General features: G+C 48.1%; 1 protein-coding gene across 1 annotated transcript in view; it reads right to left on the minus strand.

The window, feature by feature from the left end:
* LOC111840183 (double-stranded RNA-specific editase B2-like) overlaps positions 1-17,267 on the minus strand; it is a 78,035-nt gene extending 60,768 nt beyond the window's left edge. The window contains exon 1 of the mRNA XM_023804730.2: positions 16,914-17,267. Within this exon, the coding sequence (XP_023660498.2) occupies positions 16,914-17,016 (103 nt within the window). The 5' untranslated portion in view covers positions 17,017-17,267. The remainder of the gene's footprint in view (positions 1-16,913) is intronic.
* Positions 17,268-17,964: the final 697 nt, after the last annotated feature.

Genomic DNA, 17,964 nt, shown 5'->3' on the forward strand with positions numbered 1-17,964 from the left:
GGGGGTCACCGGGGTGGCACATCACCACCCGCCCTGGTGTGACTTGGCATGTCAACGGAAAGGCGCTAAGCTTGGATCTCACCCCTTCCCCACTAATGATGTGGTGCCCCGCCCACCCTGACACCCCCCCCAACAATCACGGGACACCTGTGGATTCTCGCAATCTGGACCGTGTTTCTGGATGCTGGGAGCGCAGCGGGCAAAAGTACGCCAATACAAATCAGATAACATGCGGTACCAGATGACTTTTTTTGTTACTAACTTCTGCTATGGGGTGTGAGAATATAACTCTGGAAAGCCAATTACCCTGACTGCATCAACCTGGACGGTGAGAGAAGACCAATGCTCCTGCAGGAAATCCCTGTGACACGGGGAGAAGGTGGGCTCTGAACCCACAACCCTGGAAACCTGCTGGCCGCCTCCAGTCCTGCACAATTGGCCCATCTTCTGCTTCAGTGAGTAACCTCTCGCCCGTCAGCTCCGGCCCGAGTTCTTACATTTCCATAGCAGCATTTTCATGAATGGCTTCAGCCTGCGGGCCGCCTCCCCCCTAAATTCGGGATCTGATTGGGCGGGGAAGGCCTGAAGGTACCAGAGAATGGGACTGTTCAACTGGCCCCTCTTTGTTTTCCTCCTCCTAGCTGGCTAAGTTACTGCCCCCTCCCCCGGCGGGTCCCTCTCCTGGCTGCGTCATCTCCCAGGTGATTGGCCGCCGTTTGGAGTCGAGGTGAGCGAGGGCAGGTGTCAGGTCAGCGTGACTGAATCCCTTGTGCTTGATTGGTGCTTAGTCCCCTTTTCCCTCATGCCACCAGGAAAAACTTTCCCAGAAGTCCTGGGTACATCCTGGAGGGGGCCGTTTATCCTGGTGGGGCAGAGATGCTGACCAGGACTCAGTCCAAGAGAATGGAAATGTCAAGGCCTGAACAAACCGAGAGTGATGGAAAACATGCAGATTGCCCGGCATCGCTGCCGGGAAGAGGCGACATCGCTAGGCTTATCGAAGGCATGGGAGGGATGCGTCTCCTTGGTTACCTGAGCATGGATGCGTTGGAGTTGAGGGAGACACGAACAGATTCGCGAAGGAAAGAGGAGAGGACTTGAGTTTCCGCTGGGAAGATGTCAGAAGATGAGCTAGGGGCGTTTCTATATATGCATACTTGACTGTACTTGTGTTCTCTTGTATCTGTTTTACATTGTCTTCCATTGCCGAAGACTAGTTTCAATACTCAGGAATAGAAGCACAGAGGATGGTAAAACCCCCCCCACCCCAAATATCAAGTTCGCATGAGCTGCATCCTTGCTGAACCAGACCAATCCCATGATTCATTGCACCCCAAGTTTGTAACTGGGAAGCGAGTTAGCAAGACCGGTCTTGGCAAGACTACAAGTACGGTCTTTGCGTTCTTGGTACTGAGAAACTACCCTGGTATGGGCGAGGATCACAGGGAGGTCATAGGTCAGGCAGACACCTGAGAGATGTAGGGGATCACAGGGAGGTCATAGGTCAGGCAGAAAACCTGAGAGATGTAGGGGATCACAGGGAGGTCATAGGTCAGACAGACACCTGAGAGATGTAGGGGATCACAGGGAGGTCATAGGTCAGGCAGAAAACCTGAGAGATGTAGGGGATCACAGGGAGGTCATAGGTCAGGCAGATACCTGAGAGATGTAGGGGATCACAGGGAGGTCATAGGTCAGACAGAAAACCTGAGAGATGTAGGGGATCACAGGGAGGTCATAGGTCAGGCAGATACCTGAGAGATGTAGGGGATCACAGGGAGGTCATAGGTCAGGCAGATACCTGAGAGATGTAGGGGATCACAGGGAGGTCATAGGTCAGGCAGATACCTGAGAGATGTAGGGGATCACAGGGAGGTCATAGGTCAGGCAGAAAACCTGAGAGATGTAGGGGATCACAGGGAGGTCATAGGTCAGGCAGAAAACCTGAGAGATGTAGGGGATCACAGGGAGGTCATAGGTCAGACAGACACCTGAGAGATGTAGGGGATCACAGGGAGGTCATAGGTCAGGCAGAAAACCTGAGAGATGTAGGGGATCACAGGGAGGTCATAGGTCAGGCAGACACCTGAGAGATGTAGGGGATCACAGGGAGGTCATAGGTCAGGCAGAAAACCTGAGAGATGTAGGGGATCACAGGGAGGTCATAGGTCAGGCAGATACCTGAGAGATGTAGGGGATCACAGGGAGGTCATAGGTCAGGCAGAAAACCTGAGAGATGTAGGGGATCACAGGGAGGTCATAGGTCAGGCAGATACCTGAGAGATGTAGGGGATCACCTTCTTCCAAACTTCAGGCCTCCTGCTGCAGACACAACCACTGACAAATTCTCAGCTTGAGGCTGCTTTGCAACCCCCCCCCCCCCAACTGAAATATTAGCTAATCAAAGTGTGTGTGTGTGTGTGTGTGTGTGTGTGTGGGGGGGGGAACACTGAGGCCAAGGGCAGCTCTCTCAGCTGCACCGGAGGGCACCTTCACAGTCTGCTCTCTCCAAAAGCTCGGACGCTGGAATGAATCCCGAGTGCAGGGAGCCGTCACAGATCAGCCCGTCCCGAGCGCGGCTCTGACCCAGTCACTGTCCCTGCGGTATATGATGATGATGCCCGACAGTGTGACCATCCTGCTCTTACCACCCCCCAGAATGACCGTGGAAGAACATTACGGAGCCCAACACTGGCAGCTGAGTCTGGTGTCCATATTAGATTCTTCAGGAATATGCTCATCCCTTACTGCATGATCTTAGATGCGGCCGCAGCAGATACAGCATAAGGGGGGGTCCCACGGCCAGAGGTGGTCAGCGTCACATCGCTCATGGGCCTGCGTGTGATTTTGTGGGTGGTGGTGTTCCTGGATGGTGGAGTGTTTAGGTCAGTGTTTCCCAATCCGGTCCTCGAGGATCCACAGACGGTCCATGTTTTTGCTCCCTTCCAGCTCCATGCCAGACAGTCCATGTTTTTGCTCCCTCCCAGACAGTCCATGTTTTTGCTCCCTTCCAGCTCCCTGCCATACAGTCCATATTTTTGCTCCCTCCCAGCTCCCTGTCAGACAGTCCATGTTTTTGTTCCTTTCCTGCTCTGGAAGGGAGCAAAAACATGCACTGCCTGTGGATCCCCAAGGACCGTATTGGGAAACACTGGGTTAATGCAGTGGACTCGAGGTCAAATGGGTGTTTTTGTGATGGTTCAAACCCTACTGCTTGTAACTTACATGTTTGGTCCATTGATTTGATCCTGGGTGGGATTTGATCATTATGCTGAATATTTAATGAATCCTGTAATATAGGGGGGGAATCTTCTCCTCATAGGAGAAGATTGCATGCAGGTTTTTGGGGTAACATTTAGGTCTGCTGTTCAAACCCAGGTGTGAGGACTCCTCAGCCAATCAGACCTCTATTTAGTGATATAATTAGGGAGTTGCAGCAAAAACCCACATACACATAATAGCCCTTTCTGGATATGATTGCCTATCTTTGCTGTAATACAAGGAGCTTACATTTCTGTGAGATGCTCATTGCATCAATGAACCACATGTCCAATACTGTGCAAAAATCATTGGCAGTCAAAGAAAATGGTGTTTACATGATCTTCCTCTTGGTCCAAAACTATGATTATTTCATGATTATTTATTTAGTACTGCCACAGGTTGTCAGCTTAGCAAATCCCTCGTCCCTCACTGGAAGCTCAGCTCGAGGCTGCAGTCTGCCCCCCCCCCCCCCAAACTCAATTACAAGCAGCCCCTTGACAGCTGTAAGCTTGTCATATGCTACAGTATCTGCTTTCCTTCACTTTGGACAGAAGTACCTGTAGCTAAATAAACACAAAACGTAAGCTAACTTTTCTCCAGGTGCCGAATGCAATCTAGACGTTGATTCGTGCCTTGTTAGCGACGGGCTGCAGCTCGTCCTCACTGGTCAGGAACGGCAGATGAGCGGTGGAAGATCATGTGATATAGCCCTGGTCACGGGCTGCTCCCATTGGGCCGAAGGTGCTAGAGAATGGGATCCGCAACAGCTGAGGGGGGACGGCCATCTCCTCCTCACTGCTTGCGTGGTCGTGAAAGGTCGTAGGTCATCTTGAGCAGGGGGAGGTCCGTGACCTCTGTGACCCCTCAGGCCGCGAGTCACGTCAGACTGAGGTGCCTTCTGGGGGTCCAGCAGCCCCCCCCCCCCCCCCCGTTGGAGCCCGGAGGTAAAGCGCTATGACATGGATCTGGGTCCCCGTCGGCCTGCCTGTCCCACTTTCCGCTCCGGAGATCCAGGCCTGCCCAACCACCCCCCCCGGCGTCTTGGTCTGGAACCGAAGTGTGAAAATAAATAGATTGTCCTTGGATTCCCGGTCAAGCTCTTCGTTTATTCCACCATCTTCCGTGCGGGGCGGCGACAGACAGCTACACGGGAGAAACCAGGGGCCCGGCAAGAGGGGCCCTCCAGAACATGGGGCCCCAGGATGGAACACTCGTATCTGGGACCAGACCTGGTTCCTGAAGCTGCTGTGAACTCTACTGGATGGATGAGGGGGATGTCATATGGTGAAGGGGGGCTAGGGTGGGGGGAGATTTCTTTACATAAACATTTTGGGGGGGGGGGGGAGCTGGTTAAAGAGGCAGGCTCGGGATTTGGGGTATTTGTTCTGAACCGCCGCATGGGGCAGATCCGTCTGTACGGGAGGATCGCAGGATCTTAGTCTAAGCTGGGCAGACGAGCGGAGGGATCAGCCTGGGAGTGTCGGGATTAGACGGCGAAGCGCTTGGCTGCTGCAGCACAGCGGCTCACAGCAACGAACACTGCAGGCTTGCACTGTCAAGGCTGTGGGTTTGAGTCTCGTCCCTGGCGCCGCATGTGTGGTGCCTGCAGGTCTCTTTCAAAAATACGTGGTCCGTCAGGGTGCCCTGTGAAGAGGGGCAATCTGTGCTGTGTGGTTGCCCCTCCTGAATTGGAGAAAGTTGCCCTGCATCAGTGTAGCTCATCCAGCTTGCTGGGATGTCCCCACTCAGTTTGGTGTCTCTCTCCCATTCTTGCCCTAACAAGAAATTTGCCATTTGTGCTCATGGGGGGGGGGGGGGGGTTGTGGACTGACTGAATAGAGCCCCCATTCACCTGGAACTCACGGCCGAGTGATGGCTCTGTGGAGAAGAAACGGGAGATGGACCACAGGACTGGACCGACCGCCCAGCCAGGATGCGATAGACACAGTCCGCAGGAAGGGCCGTGAACACACCCGTCCCGACCGCACCCTATTCCCCTGTGTTCGGCAGAATTACCGTTATTTACAGATGAAGCCAGTCCATCGCAGGGTACTCACCACTGCACGCTACACAGGTAGCCAGTCCATCGCAGGGTACTCACCACTGCACGCTACACAGGAAGCCAGTCCATCGCAGGGTACTCACCACTGCACTCTACACAGGAAGCCAGTCCATCGCAGGGTATTCACCACTGCACGCTACACAGGAAGCCAGTCCATCGCAGGGTACTCACCACTGCACGCTACACAGGAAGCCAGTCCATCGCAGGGTATTCACCACTGCACGCTACACAGGAAGCCAGTCCATCGCAGGGTACTCACCACTGCACGCTACACAGGAAGCCAGTCCATCGCAGGGTATTCACCACTGCACGCTACACAGGAAGCCAGTCCATCGCAGGGTACTCACCACTGCACTCTACACAGGAAGCCAGACCATCGCAGGGTACTCACCACTGCACTCTACACAGGAAGCCAGTCCATCGCAGGGTACTCACCACTGCACGCTACACAGGAAGCCAGTCCATCGCAGGGTACTCACCACTGCACGCTACACAGGAAGCCAGTCCATCGCAGGGTACTCACCACTGCACGCTACACAGGAAGCCAGTCCATCGCAGGGTATTCACCACTGCACTCTACACAGGAAGCCAGACCATCGCTGGGTACTCACCACTGCACTCTACACAGGAAGCCAGTCCATCGCAGGGTACTCACCACTGCACGCTACACAGGAAGCCAGTCCATCGCAGGGTACTCACCACTGCACTCTACACAGGAAGCCAGTCCATCGCAGGGTACTCACCACTGCACGCTACACAGGAAGCCAGTCCATCGCAGGGTACTCACCACTGCACTCTACACAGGAAGCCAGTCCATCGCAGGGTACTCACCACTGCACTCTACACAGGAAGCCAGTCCATCGCAGGGTACTCACCACTGCACTCTACACAGGAAGCCAGTCCATCGCAGGGTACTCACCACTGCACTCTACACAGGAAGCCAGTCCATCGCAGGGTACTCACCACTGCACTCTACACAGGAAGCCAGTCCATCGCAGGGTACTCACCACTGCACGCTACACAGGAAGCCAGTCCATCGCAGGGTATTCACCACTGCACGCTACACAGGAAGCCAGTCCATCGCAGGGTACTCACCACTGCACTCTACACAGGAAGCCAGACCATCGCAGGGTATTCACCACTGCACTCTACACAGGAAGCCAGTCCATCGCAGGGTACTCACCACTGCACGCTACACAGGAAGCCAGTCCATCGCAGGGTACTCACCACTGCACTCTACACAGGAAGCCAGTCCATCGCAGGGTACTCACCACTGCACGCTACACAGGAAGCCAGTCCATCGCAGGGTACTCACCACTGCACTCTACACAGGAAGCCAGTCCATCGCAGGGTACTCACCACTGCACTCTACACAGGAAGCCAGTCCATCGCAGGGTACTCACCACTGCACTCTACTGCCAGCTCAGAAGCGCCAAATCAACGGACCACATGTCCAACACTGTACAAAAATTTCATGATTATTTATTTATTACAACATGTCACAGGTTGTCAGCTTAGCAATTTCAAAACCTCTCCTGAAGTGAAGCCAGTAATTGTAGCAACTACTCAATATACCCATGTACTTTTTGACTCGACTACAACCCCACCTTGGGTGACTAATCAATTATAAGAGTTATTTAACAAATTAAGTTAATTAATTGATTGAGCCGGTGGAGTCCATGGAATGGCTGCGGTGCCCCTGAGGAGAGGTTTGGGGACATTAGTGGTGTTCATCTAGTGATCCAACAAGGTAGCAATAACTTTTTGGAGAACAAGAAAAATTCTTGTTTATTTTTTACTGTGTTACTGTTAATTTTTTGTGAATTTGTGTCAAACGAGCGGTTGCAGAGGAGACCCGAATGAGGCTCATTACCTGCATTGTGAGGGAGCGTCAGTTACGGCACTACGGCCATGTGGCGCGTTTCCCTGAGGGTGATCTGGGTCGCAGGACCCTCATTGCTGAGGACCCGAGCGGCAGGACCGGGCCGAGGGGACGCCCACGTAACACCTGGCTGTGGCAGATGGATGGGTATTTCCGGAGGGTGGGACTGGACTGTGTGTCTCCTTGGGGGGTCGCCAGTTGGGATCCCAAGGAGTTTCGCTGTGTGGTGGGTGCGGCAACGCGCTGCATCAGCGCTTGCTCCCCAACCTGACCTGACCTGACAATTTGCATATGTTCTAATGTTAAACTGTTGTCCCCTGCCTTGTACCAATAGCCTCTGGGAAAGGCTACAGACTGCCGTGACCCTGAATAAGACAAGCAGGTATAGAAGATGGATGAATGGATGGATGGATTGTGAGGACCTGAAAAATGTCCCCACAGGCTGAAAAGTAACACGTTTTACCACAGTGAAGAAACATAAATAGAGAGCCACACAAACAGCCAACACTTTGGGTATTAAGCTAAAATGCTACCCACCGAGCCACCCGCTAATTAATTTCCAATTCTGTATTATGCGGAAGTATGCATTTTAACTTAGACACCAAAGCTTAGCAGCGTTTCGTTAAACGTGAACACTATGGAAACACACAATGATTATATTTTCATTATATTTCTTTTCAAGGACAAAATTGCGCCGTGAATGGGGAGCAATTGCCTTGAAAAGATCTTAGCATACTTGCTAAGAGGACTACATTCAACACAAGTGCATCCCGCTTAAAAAAAAAAAGAGGCTGTTTGTCTACTCAATTGTCTGCCTAATTAGAAAATTGCTAATTGCGGCGTTGACAACGTGAGACGCGCGCCTCGCTTCAGAGCTCCTGGCAGAAGGTGTAAACAAGGCGTGAGACACCAGGGTGCGATCAAAGGCTGCCTGCTCGTTTATCTCGAGTGGGGTGTTCATCCGCACGTGGACAGGCGGCGAGCTCTGACATTGATGTACATCACTCCGTCACGGGATCACAGAAGCCTAATCCAGAATGCTGAGGATGAGAGGCGGGCAAATACCTGGAGGGAATACCGGCCCATCATGGGGCACAGCCAGTTTACCACCACTCAAACCATGCATTTGTGTATGGCCCCCAAGAGGTGGAGGCCCCCTGTTGACCACAAGCAGTCACTACACTAGGAGTGGCCCCGAAGTGATTTTTTTTGAACGGGCCCCCAGAAACAACAAACCTGGTCCTGCACATAACCATATGTCTTGGGACTGCAGACAGAAACCGATGCAGGCAGAGAGAGAGAGAAAGCACAAACCCCCACCCCTACTGGATGCAGACCCCCCTCCATGGAGGCATGAGGCTCCCAGCACTATCCGAAGCCACCTCCCCACAAACCCCCACGCCGACAAACGACACCAGTTGTTTGCTTTCGTCTGACGCACTCGCCTTCTTTCCAGCGATAGCGATCTGAAGACCTCCATGGGCCTGCAAAGGACATTTTTAGCAGTCAATAAATTTTTTCAGACCGCAAATAGCTGGAAATGAAAGGTATCCGCCACGCACTTTACTGGCTGCCGAGTGATTATTGGTCTGCAGATATTATTTTTCAAACGCTCCCTCCGTTTACCACTATCGGCGTTTCGGTGAGTGTTTAAACACTTCCCATCGATCTCTGTTAATCCCCATCTATTGCACACCCAGAACAATTATTCCAGACAGGAAATAACTGCCGTTTGTAGTGGATTAGCTAAGATTCAAATACTTCTGTGGCCCGAAGAGCATCTCTACAGTAATATGCTCCTAACTTATTCGAAACTTAACCCCTTATGGTGCATTTCCACTACCACCAAGAACCGAGTCGTAGCCACGCTGGCATGGCCCTGCTAACCAGCAAGGGCCAAAAGTGTGACTAAACCAAGCTGGTTGCGTCACCGTCATATGACAACATGGTTGAAACGCACAGAGACAAGGAAGAAATGGAATTATCCATTATTATTAGTACGCCAGTGGAAAAGCACCGTTACATAGCTGGCTGAAAGAATAGCCGAAACTGTAATGTTCTACTCAAAGAGAGCCAATGAAATTCTGCCAGGCTGTTTGTGTCAGAGGTGGGGCATGTCACACATTGGTGGTCATGTGATAACCTGCGTAGATGTTTAAGGGCATACTCACGTATACTCACACATACTCATGTATACTCACACATACTCACGTATACTCACACATACTCATGTATACTCACACATACTCATGTACTGTATACTCACACTTGGCCTGGTTGCCTCATGCTGTGCCTGAGCGCGATTGTCCCCCCTCCCCTCGCCTCTGTTGGTCTGCGCTCACATTCTGCCCTCGCATTCTTGCACATAACATTCATGCACACCCCCATTCGACTTTTTGTGGTGAAGAAAACACAGGAAGAAAAGCACCATCGTTCTGCAAAACGGAGTTCATGATTAATGCCCCTATTTTGTGGCTTATTTCGGGTTGTTTTGGGTGTGATAACACATAACACTCTTATAGATTCATTTAGTATGAAGCACAGCCATTTTTATTTATTCTTGCCGCACAAATAAGACGACAGTCCCACATTTTACCAAATATTTTGTGTGCTGCACCCGGTTGTTCCCCGATACTCTCGTCAGGCAAATTTCCACCAGACGCTGCACCTCAGCCGAAGACCAAAGTGATCCTGCCATGTTTGTCGTTACCAGATCTGTACGCGTCATTATTTTTCACAATGCAGTTTTGCAACAAAAAAAAAAACGATGCAATCTGTACAGCCTAACCGATCTGTTCCTTCTGGGTCCGATAGAGATATAGCGTACATGTGTGCCTGCCTGTGTCAGCTGCATTGCTGTCATGTTTGTGTTCCGTACTCGAGCACGATTAGCGATAACACTGGATGCATGCTGTGCCCGGGTTCAAATAACCACCCCCAGGCCTACCTCTCCAAGAGGGACCGGGGCACAGATTACACGGATCATTATGGGCATCTGGTCTTACACTCTAGCATGAATGTTTCCCCCGAATACAGGTTTACTGTAGCAGATATCCAAGGCTCAGAAATGTCTCCTGAAGACGGAGAAGCAGGTCATTAAATGGAACAAAAGCACTGAAAGGAAAATCAGATTACAATTAAAAATTGTAGTATCTACTACCCGCGGAGAGTTTCAAGCGAATCAGGGAATCCGGCTGTTTTCAATTGCTCTGATTTGCTGAGAAGCACCTGCATTTTTTTTATTTTTTTTTTCTGAGGGCAAAGGGATTAAATTATAATAAAGTCCACAGTGCCCAGAAGTGTCAGACTCCTTAATTGGGACCCCAGGGTCATGGCAACAGAACTCCTTGTCGATTTAAATATGATAGTTGGATAAAGCGTGGGTTGCATTGCGCGCACGCCTGTCAGTAATGGCCTTCAATTCAGTTCACAATAGACCACTCTCTAAGAGGAAACTCAATTATCCCGAGAAATGCGTACGGACCCTCGGAAGGCTGTCAGTGAGCTGGTACTCGCTCGAGAAGCAAAAAGGGAGACTGTTTTGTGCTAATCCAGAAGAGGGTTCAGAGGTGTGGATTTAATGACATCTTTTGAAAGATCTGTGTTTTTATTGCTGCGTGAGACTATGCAAGAGGGGTGCACACGCGCACACACATACACATACACACACACACACACACACACACACACACCTGATCTTTGCCAACACAAAAGACCAGACACTGCAATTTAAGTTCTCAAGGTTTTTTGAAGTGCCACTTCATTAAAATGCTGAAAATGCTTTTAAATTTCTCCGTCTGGCGTAAGGTTATTACCATGATGTCACATTATGGGTGACATGGGCCCACTTTGGTACATGCCTTCCAAGTATTTCAGGCTAAGAGAATTTTTTGGAAGGCACCACAAATACAAAGGAAGACTGTATACTAAGGATTACATAAATCATATTTTTAAAATAGGTTTCTCCAAAGAAAACTGATAACAAGGAATCCTCACTGGAAAACCTTTCCCACACCAGAAACCAATTAAGTGCTTCTGATTGAATAATTAGGAGTAATTACATATAATCTCGACATTTCCTGTTGGGTTAATGAAGTACTCAGAACTCTATAAAAGTTGATATTTACATATTTCGCATAATATCTAATTTCATTCTGTTTGAATTCCCCTTAGTTTCTCTGGGTGAGATGTGGACCTTTCTGAAACGAGGAGCATGACAACCAGAACATCTGCGTGTCTGAGGCATTTGAGTCATGAAATTTGTTTTTCCCCCACTGAACTTTACGCGGGAATTCAAGTGCAGAGTCTCCAACAGCCAAGAGGAGCTATTAGAAGATAATTAGAAATTATGCTAATTTATAAAGTTATGCCATTTCAGGGCATTTCAGCAGCGCCCTGCCCTGGGAGAACAGTCAACACTTCGTATTAATAAACCATATTTCCCCCGCAGCTACAATTTTTCTGGTTGTGAATGAAATAAACCGGAAACAGGCATTCCCAGTCTCAATGCAGCCTGGCGCCATACAGAGCTAGAGCCAAGCGTGACACTCACTGCCAACCTTTGACTTCAATTAGTCGTTTTTAGCAGAAACCTTACCGGGCTGGTTGTCAGAATGGAAGGTAAAACTTTATCAGCTTCAGCAATAAGTACATATCAGTATTTTCAAGGGTTTAAGTGGGTGTTTGCAAGTTATTTCACAGAAACAGCTGAAATAGACTTTTTTTACGATCCATATTCCAACTGTTTCTCCAGTACAGGGTTGGATCTTGTCCCAGGCGACACCGAGCACAAGAGGTTGGGTCAACTAATAAAACGGCCCCCAATCATATATAATCACACACTACAGGCGTCTGGGCCGTGCAGAAATGTTTCGAGGGTCAGGCACTAGGTATGTTTTGCCGGCCTGTGTGTGTGTGGGGGGGGGGGATTTTTGTCTGACCATCAGTTGTTGAAAAGGGGCATTTAGAACCTCAAAAGGGAGCAGGGGGGGGGATTTCAATTGTTTACGGTAAAAGAGCAGCTGCTCAGGCACCCTCAGCCACCCCCCCCCTCCCCTCCCCTCCATATTACGTGCCGGACGGGGCATCTTTGAGCTGACGGAGACAATCAGAGCATAGGCAGAGACCTGCAGTCAAACCCCTAACACACAGCTACCTTCCACACAACCTGAAGCCAGATTTATATAGAACATATACTTCTGCACAACAGGATTCAAACTCGGAGTATTTTTACTTCTCCAGTTGGCAGGTTGCTCCTATGTGAATTACATTTTTTTTTTTTTTTTTTTTACTCGTTTTTATGGCTGGACATTTTACAGGAGCAGTTCAAGGTTAAGTACCTCTCTTATGGTGCAGCTGCGGAGTTTCTCCTTGGACTGGGCCGCAACTTCACCTCGGGCGTCCTTATTCTTCACCGTCTCACTTGCCCTAAAAGTTCTGCAGCCTGCCTGTCAAACACCTTGCTCTTTGCAGGTTGGAACCGGGCGATTTTATTGGGCACCTTTATTGTCTGAGAAACTGGACTTAAAAGAAATAGAGGCACAGAACCCACAAGAACCGGCCCATCGCTTCTGAACCCTTCCCCAACTTTAAACAATTCTCAGTTAATTACAGGTAAATATAAGAGCTTATCTCCCACCTGACTGCTGCCCAAAACATCCATCCCTTCCCACATACCAACCTTTTTCTTTTTGCATATCTGAGTTATAGCTGTTCACAAACGTCTCCCGGCATGAATAGAAGAGCGATTTATGATTTCAGCCGCAAGCGCTGCTATCAGGCAGAAGCAGATCATCAAGTGAGGAAAACTAAAGGTTGGGCTGAATTTTCCGTTCGCCCTTTAGCACATTTGGGGTGGGTGGGGGGTGTGATGCTGTTTGCTGCAGCACGATGATACCGCGATTCTGGGCTTTACCGCACGATTGCTTGGCAACGCGATTCCCCGGACCTCCAGCTTCCTGGGAGTCCCGCGAACCCCCGTTAGCGTAATTGCTACATAAATTATGTGGCACTCGGGAGACGCACTGCGACCCCCCTGCCAGCCCTTTGATGCATTGCCTGTGTGAACGTTAAAAGGGGAATTAAACAGACCGTGAGCTGAGGTCTCCTTGTTCTCTGGCGCACCACGGTAAAGGCGTCTCTCGTTTGTAAATTTCTTATGTTCTTATGTTTCCACCTCTCCGCTCTCCTGAAAATCCGCAAAAACGCCAGCTGGTGTTTGAAAACACAACATGAACGATCTGTGAAATAGCTAATACCGAAAAATTATTTAGGAAATCATCCTCCAAAGTATACAAAATCATGGGTTCAAGTTTTCTTTTCTCGCCCAACGCCTGTTTCTAACAATATTCTCATTAATGTATTTGTTAACTGCGGAATTCCAAAAAAAAAAAACCTTTCAAAAGTCATTCGTTTTCGTCCGTTTTTCCTGAATGATAGCTATAGAGCCAACAGAAGCAATTTGGACTTGGATCCCCTTGGGGGCTGTTGACCTAAATTAGCATAACTGATCTGTAGAACATCTATTTCCTCGGTGGCAGTAGTAATAATAATCACGATAATGAAAAACGGCTCCTCGCCGCTGTCAAAACTGTCAGGCTCTGAGTGATACTCTGCGCGCCCACGGGATGCAGGCGGGGCTCAGCGGACGCCTGGTTGGTACTGAAAGCACCAAAGCTTCAGCAAACCAGTCTGGGCTGAAACTCTGGAGAATAAGCGTGTATCAGTTTGGCTCGTAATTTAAAGCAAGCTCACAAATTATATGCTATAGATATTTAATGCACAAAAAATGATTTTCCACTCCAAATTTAGCAGAGCAGATGAATAACGCGTGATAACATATTTTCAGCATTTAAAAAATATATAAATATATAACCTATAGTATTTTACAGCACATATTCACTTACGCAAACCTTAGTTAATCTATTATGGGATTTCGAAGAAGAGATTTATATTTGTGCTAAATCTTTGTCCTTAAAATACGTTCTTTGTCCTTCCGACGACATGGCATGGTTAGACCTATATGTCTTCTGAATTATACCCCCTATAATTGCTAACTGGCCCAATCAGCTCCGGGGTTTGCATAAAACCTGCAATTAAGTTTACGGTCCCCCATATAGTCTCACATTCTGAAGCTGCACAAGAGAAATAGGCTTGTGCTATTGGAAACATGCTTGCAGTAAACGGCCTCTGGGGGACGCTGACGATGTCTGAAATTCACCACATAAATCAGCGCCAGTTAACACGCGTCGCCCTCGGGCTTTTCCGCCTCTTCATCGGCGACTCTCCCGTCGCATCGTGACCTTTTAGGAGCTGATGTTTATGCCAGGAGAAAACAGAGGCTGCAAAGATGAAGGCATACATCGTTTATGAGCTATGTCCCAGATTTTACGCCTTCTTATTTTTTACGTGACAATTAAGAACGGGCCTTCACGTAAATCGAATGAAATCAATGGGAAAATCATCGTACAGTTGTTGAAAACCTCGAATGCACTAAGCTGCCCTGTTCTCAAAGGAGGAATGCCTTAATTTAGCGCTGAGAGTGTTACTGTAACATCCAGCGTTGAACTTTAACACTCACATTTTGCAAAGCACGGTCACAAATAGGCCTATTTGTGGGAAGACGCAGTATTCGGAATGATCGTTCTTGATAATAATAATAATGGATTTACCCATATCAGGAAGAATGCGAAATTAATCTAAAATTAGGCTACCTTGAGTTATTAATTATCATGCCCTGCTCGCCCGATCCTCCCGTGTGCCACGTCACCTCGTGTGGAATCCCCGTGTTACCAGCTGTTTCTCATTGTTGTTAATTAGTCTGATGTGTTTCAGTTCGCGTTCGAGTATGTTTCCTCAGTCTGGTCATTGACGTTGTGTTGTCGTTTGGTCCTGCTTGTCTGCCTGTTTGATTAAACCCCGAGTTCACCTGTTTCCTCGGTCCTTGTTCCCCGCGTTCCGTAACAATTGATGGCGTTTGTTTCTGCCTGGTTAGTGTTCATCCATGAAAAGGAAAAGTCAGCACTGCGTATTACCATTTGCAAGCCGGGGATATGCACAGAAAAGCTCTAAATACATGCCCCAGAGCCGCCCATGTAGCATTCAAGCTGAATGCTACATTTTACTGTTCAATAAGGCTACCTGTGTGAGATGCGAAGGTGTTTTATATGGCTCAAACTCGGCGGGCCTGGGATATTTCGCTCCTGGTTGCCCGCCATAACCGCCACTTGCACGTATATGAATATGAATTTCCGAATATCATTTCACAAAAGAAGCTAATTTCTTTCCCTTCAAAAACTTCCCCCGAATCAACTTAGTTGCTTCTGAAACAAACCAGAATGCACCGATAAATTGCCCAATAAACTGCACGTAAACGCCGCTTTTGACACTCACATCCAGACTTAATACTATGCGAACACTTCGTCTCTTTTACTCAAAATATTTTGCCGATATCTTATTCAGTGTCCTTAAACGGTTATTATTATTATTACTGCGGCCCTTTGGGTGTTTTCCATCCGTGCGCGCGGTGTTTCTCGTGTACTGGGAGCCCCAGCAACAAAAAAAGTCATTCTGTTGCGCGACCTTAATTTCACCAGTTCTTAATTTCACCAGTTTTCAAGACCACAGGTGGTGATTTTGTAAAAGTGGATACAAAATACTTGTATACCTAATTAGCTGCCGTTTATAACTGAATTAATAAAAATCTCCATTACAAACAAATCTTTGAAGAGGAGTGAGATTTTTCATGCCTGCGAACGCCCGGTTACGCACCTATACCTTATAGCCAAGGAATATTTTACCGAGACTGCTCCGTCCGTTCGCTGCATTAAGTTAAATAACCATACGATTAAACAATACTGGTTTTGCTTTACCTCGATATTACTCTCGGCTTCACAAATAACATTCTCGCGCAACTAATTTCGATTTCCTTAAAAAAGAGGAAAAGAAATTCCTTTCCAAACAAATCAATAAGCGCTGGTTAATAACTGAGGAACAACTAATCAGTAGGGCAGAAGAGGACGCAAATGAAGACTGTTACTTATAAACCCGTTCATATGACATCACAATATAAAAACCATAATATAAAGACCGATATATAGTACAGAATTGACACAAATAAAGGAGATGTGAACCGAAATGCACGTATTAATATTCATAAGTCCTTTATCTCATACGTTTCGGAGTCGTCGCGAAATGAAAAGTTTACATTACACGGTAGAACAACGCGAAGTACATGACGGAGAACAATCAAGTACTGTCTCGCGCTACTTGCGCTAACTCAGTCATTTCTTAAATAAAATTACACGATTCTAGACAGAACTTCCCATTCTTGACTGTACTACAAAAACACAAAGTGGCCGTATTTCACCAATTGTTTTTCGCAATTTCGTATAAAAAGCCCAGTATGTATGTGAACAATGTGCAGAACAGATATACGTCGATCCAGCAAAGCGCTTCGGATTCAGGTTCCACGAGCAGCTGTAACGCACCTGATTCCGTACATAGTTTAATTTAAAAATCATTTAAGTCCATACTTCAAAAGATTAGTTAAAAAAACTCCCAAACGTATACAGTAGCAATAGGTTCATTCCACTTGCCTATAAGCAGATTTTCAGCTAACACATTTCTCAATGTCAATAAGAATATTGGAAGATCACTTTAAGTCTTGCACCGATAGGGCCGACGTTTCATTTTTAGCCTAAAAGTTACCTTTTCTCTTAGAGCGTCTTCTCCTTCTGCGTTTCAGCCTCCGTTTCAGCTGGGCGCCCGGATGTCCCGGGCTGCGAGTGCCGTTTCCCAGAGTGGATGCCATGCAAGCGGCACTGTTTGAATTCAGATGATCCGCTTCCCCCCTTTCCTCACGAAGAGTTGTGTAGCTGCGTCTGTCTTGCCTGGGAGTCTGTGTGGGGAGTGTCAGCGCTCCGTCGGGCACTTTCTCTCCGCGGCGATCCTACCCGGACCTTTCTTTCGCCTTTGGATCTCTTTTGACGCACGGAGCTCCTTCAGCGCCGGTATGCAGGGAGCCGATCTCCCCGTCGCCGCTCATTCTAATTAGACCAGATCATGACGAGCTCCAAGTTGTGACATCAGCACCAGTACTACCAACCCGAGCCATCACCCTCCCTCACACGTGCCAAACCCCCCGACACACACACACACCCGTCCAGCCCTTCGATTCCCACCGTCACTTTGCAAACTCAGCTCCTACACTGAGGCTGAAAATACGCGAAATTGAACGGATAAAAAAGTATTACATCTGCTATTATGTTTCTTAAATGAAATGTCTTGTATTCATGTAGGCTATTACAGTATAATGTAAGATGTAATCGATCCATGATATGAAACGTACTGCATGTCACACCAACCCACTGTAAAAGTAAGTTATCCAATATTGCAGTATCCCTGCCATACAATAACAATATTACAATAACTTTAAATTACAAAAAAAGAAAAAAAAAGTTTTTAATGGGTTATTCATGAGGAAGGTTGTTGTTCCGTTATGTAGGGAGACATATTACACAAAAGCAGAGAGTAATGAACATTTGTAACTTATAGCTGGTAAACCAATAGCCACAAACCTTTATGTGCTGACTACCAGGGCTGTGTTTAGGCCTACATAGGATGGGATACAAAGATGGACCGCTAACTTGAGTACCACTGTTAACCAGGTCCTTAAGTTGGCAACAATATGGCATCATTTTCCGTGATTTGCATTTATTTATTTAGCAAACGCTTTTATCCAAGGCGATGGCTGGAACAC

The sequence above is a fragment of the Paramormyrops kingsleyae genome, chromosome 4, assembly GCF_048594095.1.
Source record: "Paramormyrops kingsleyae isolate MSU_618 chromosome 4, PKINGS_0.4, whole genome shotgun sequence".
NCBI lineage: Eukaryota > Metazoa > Chordata > Actinopteri > Osteoglossiformes > Mormyridae > Paramormyrops > Paramormyrops kingsleyae.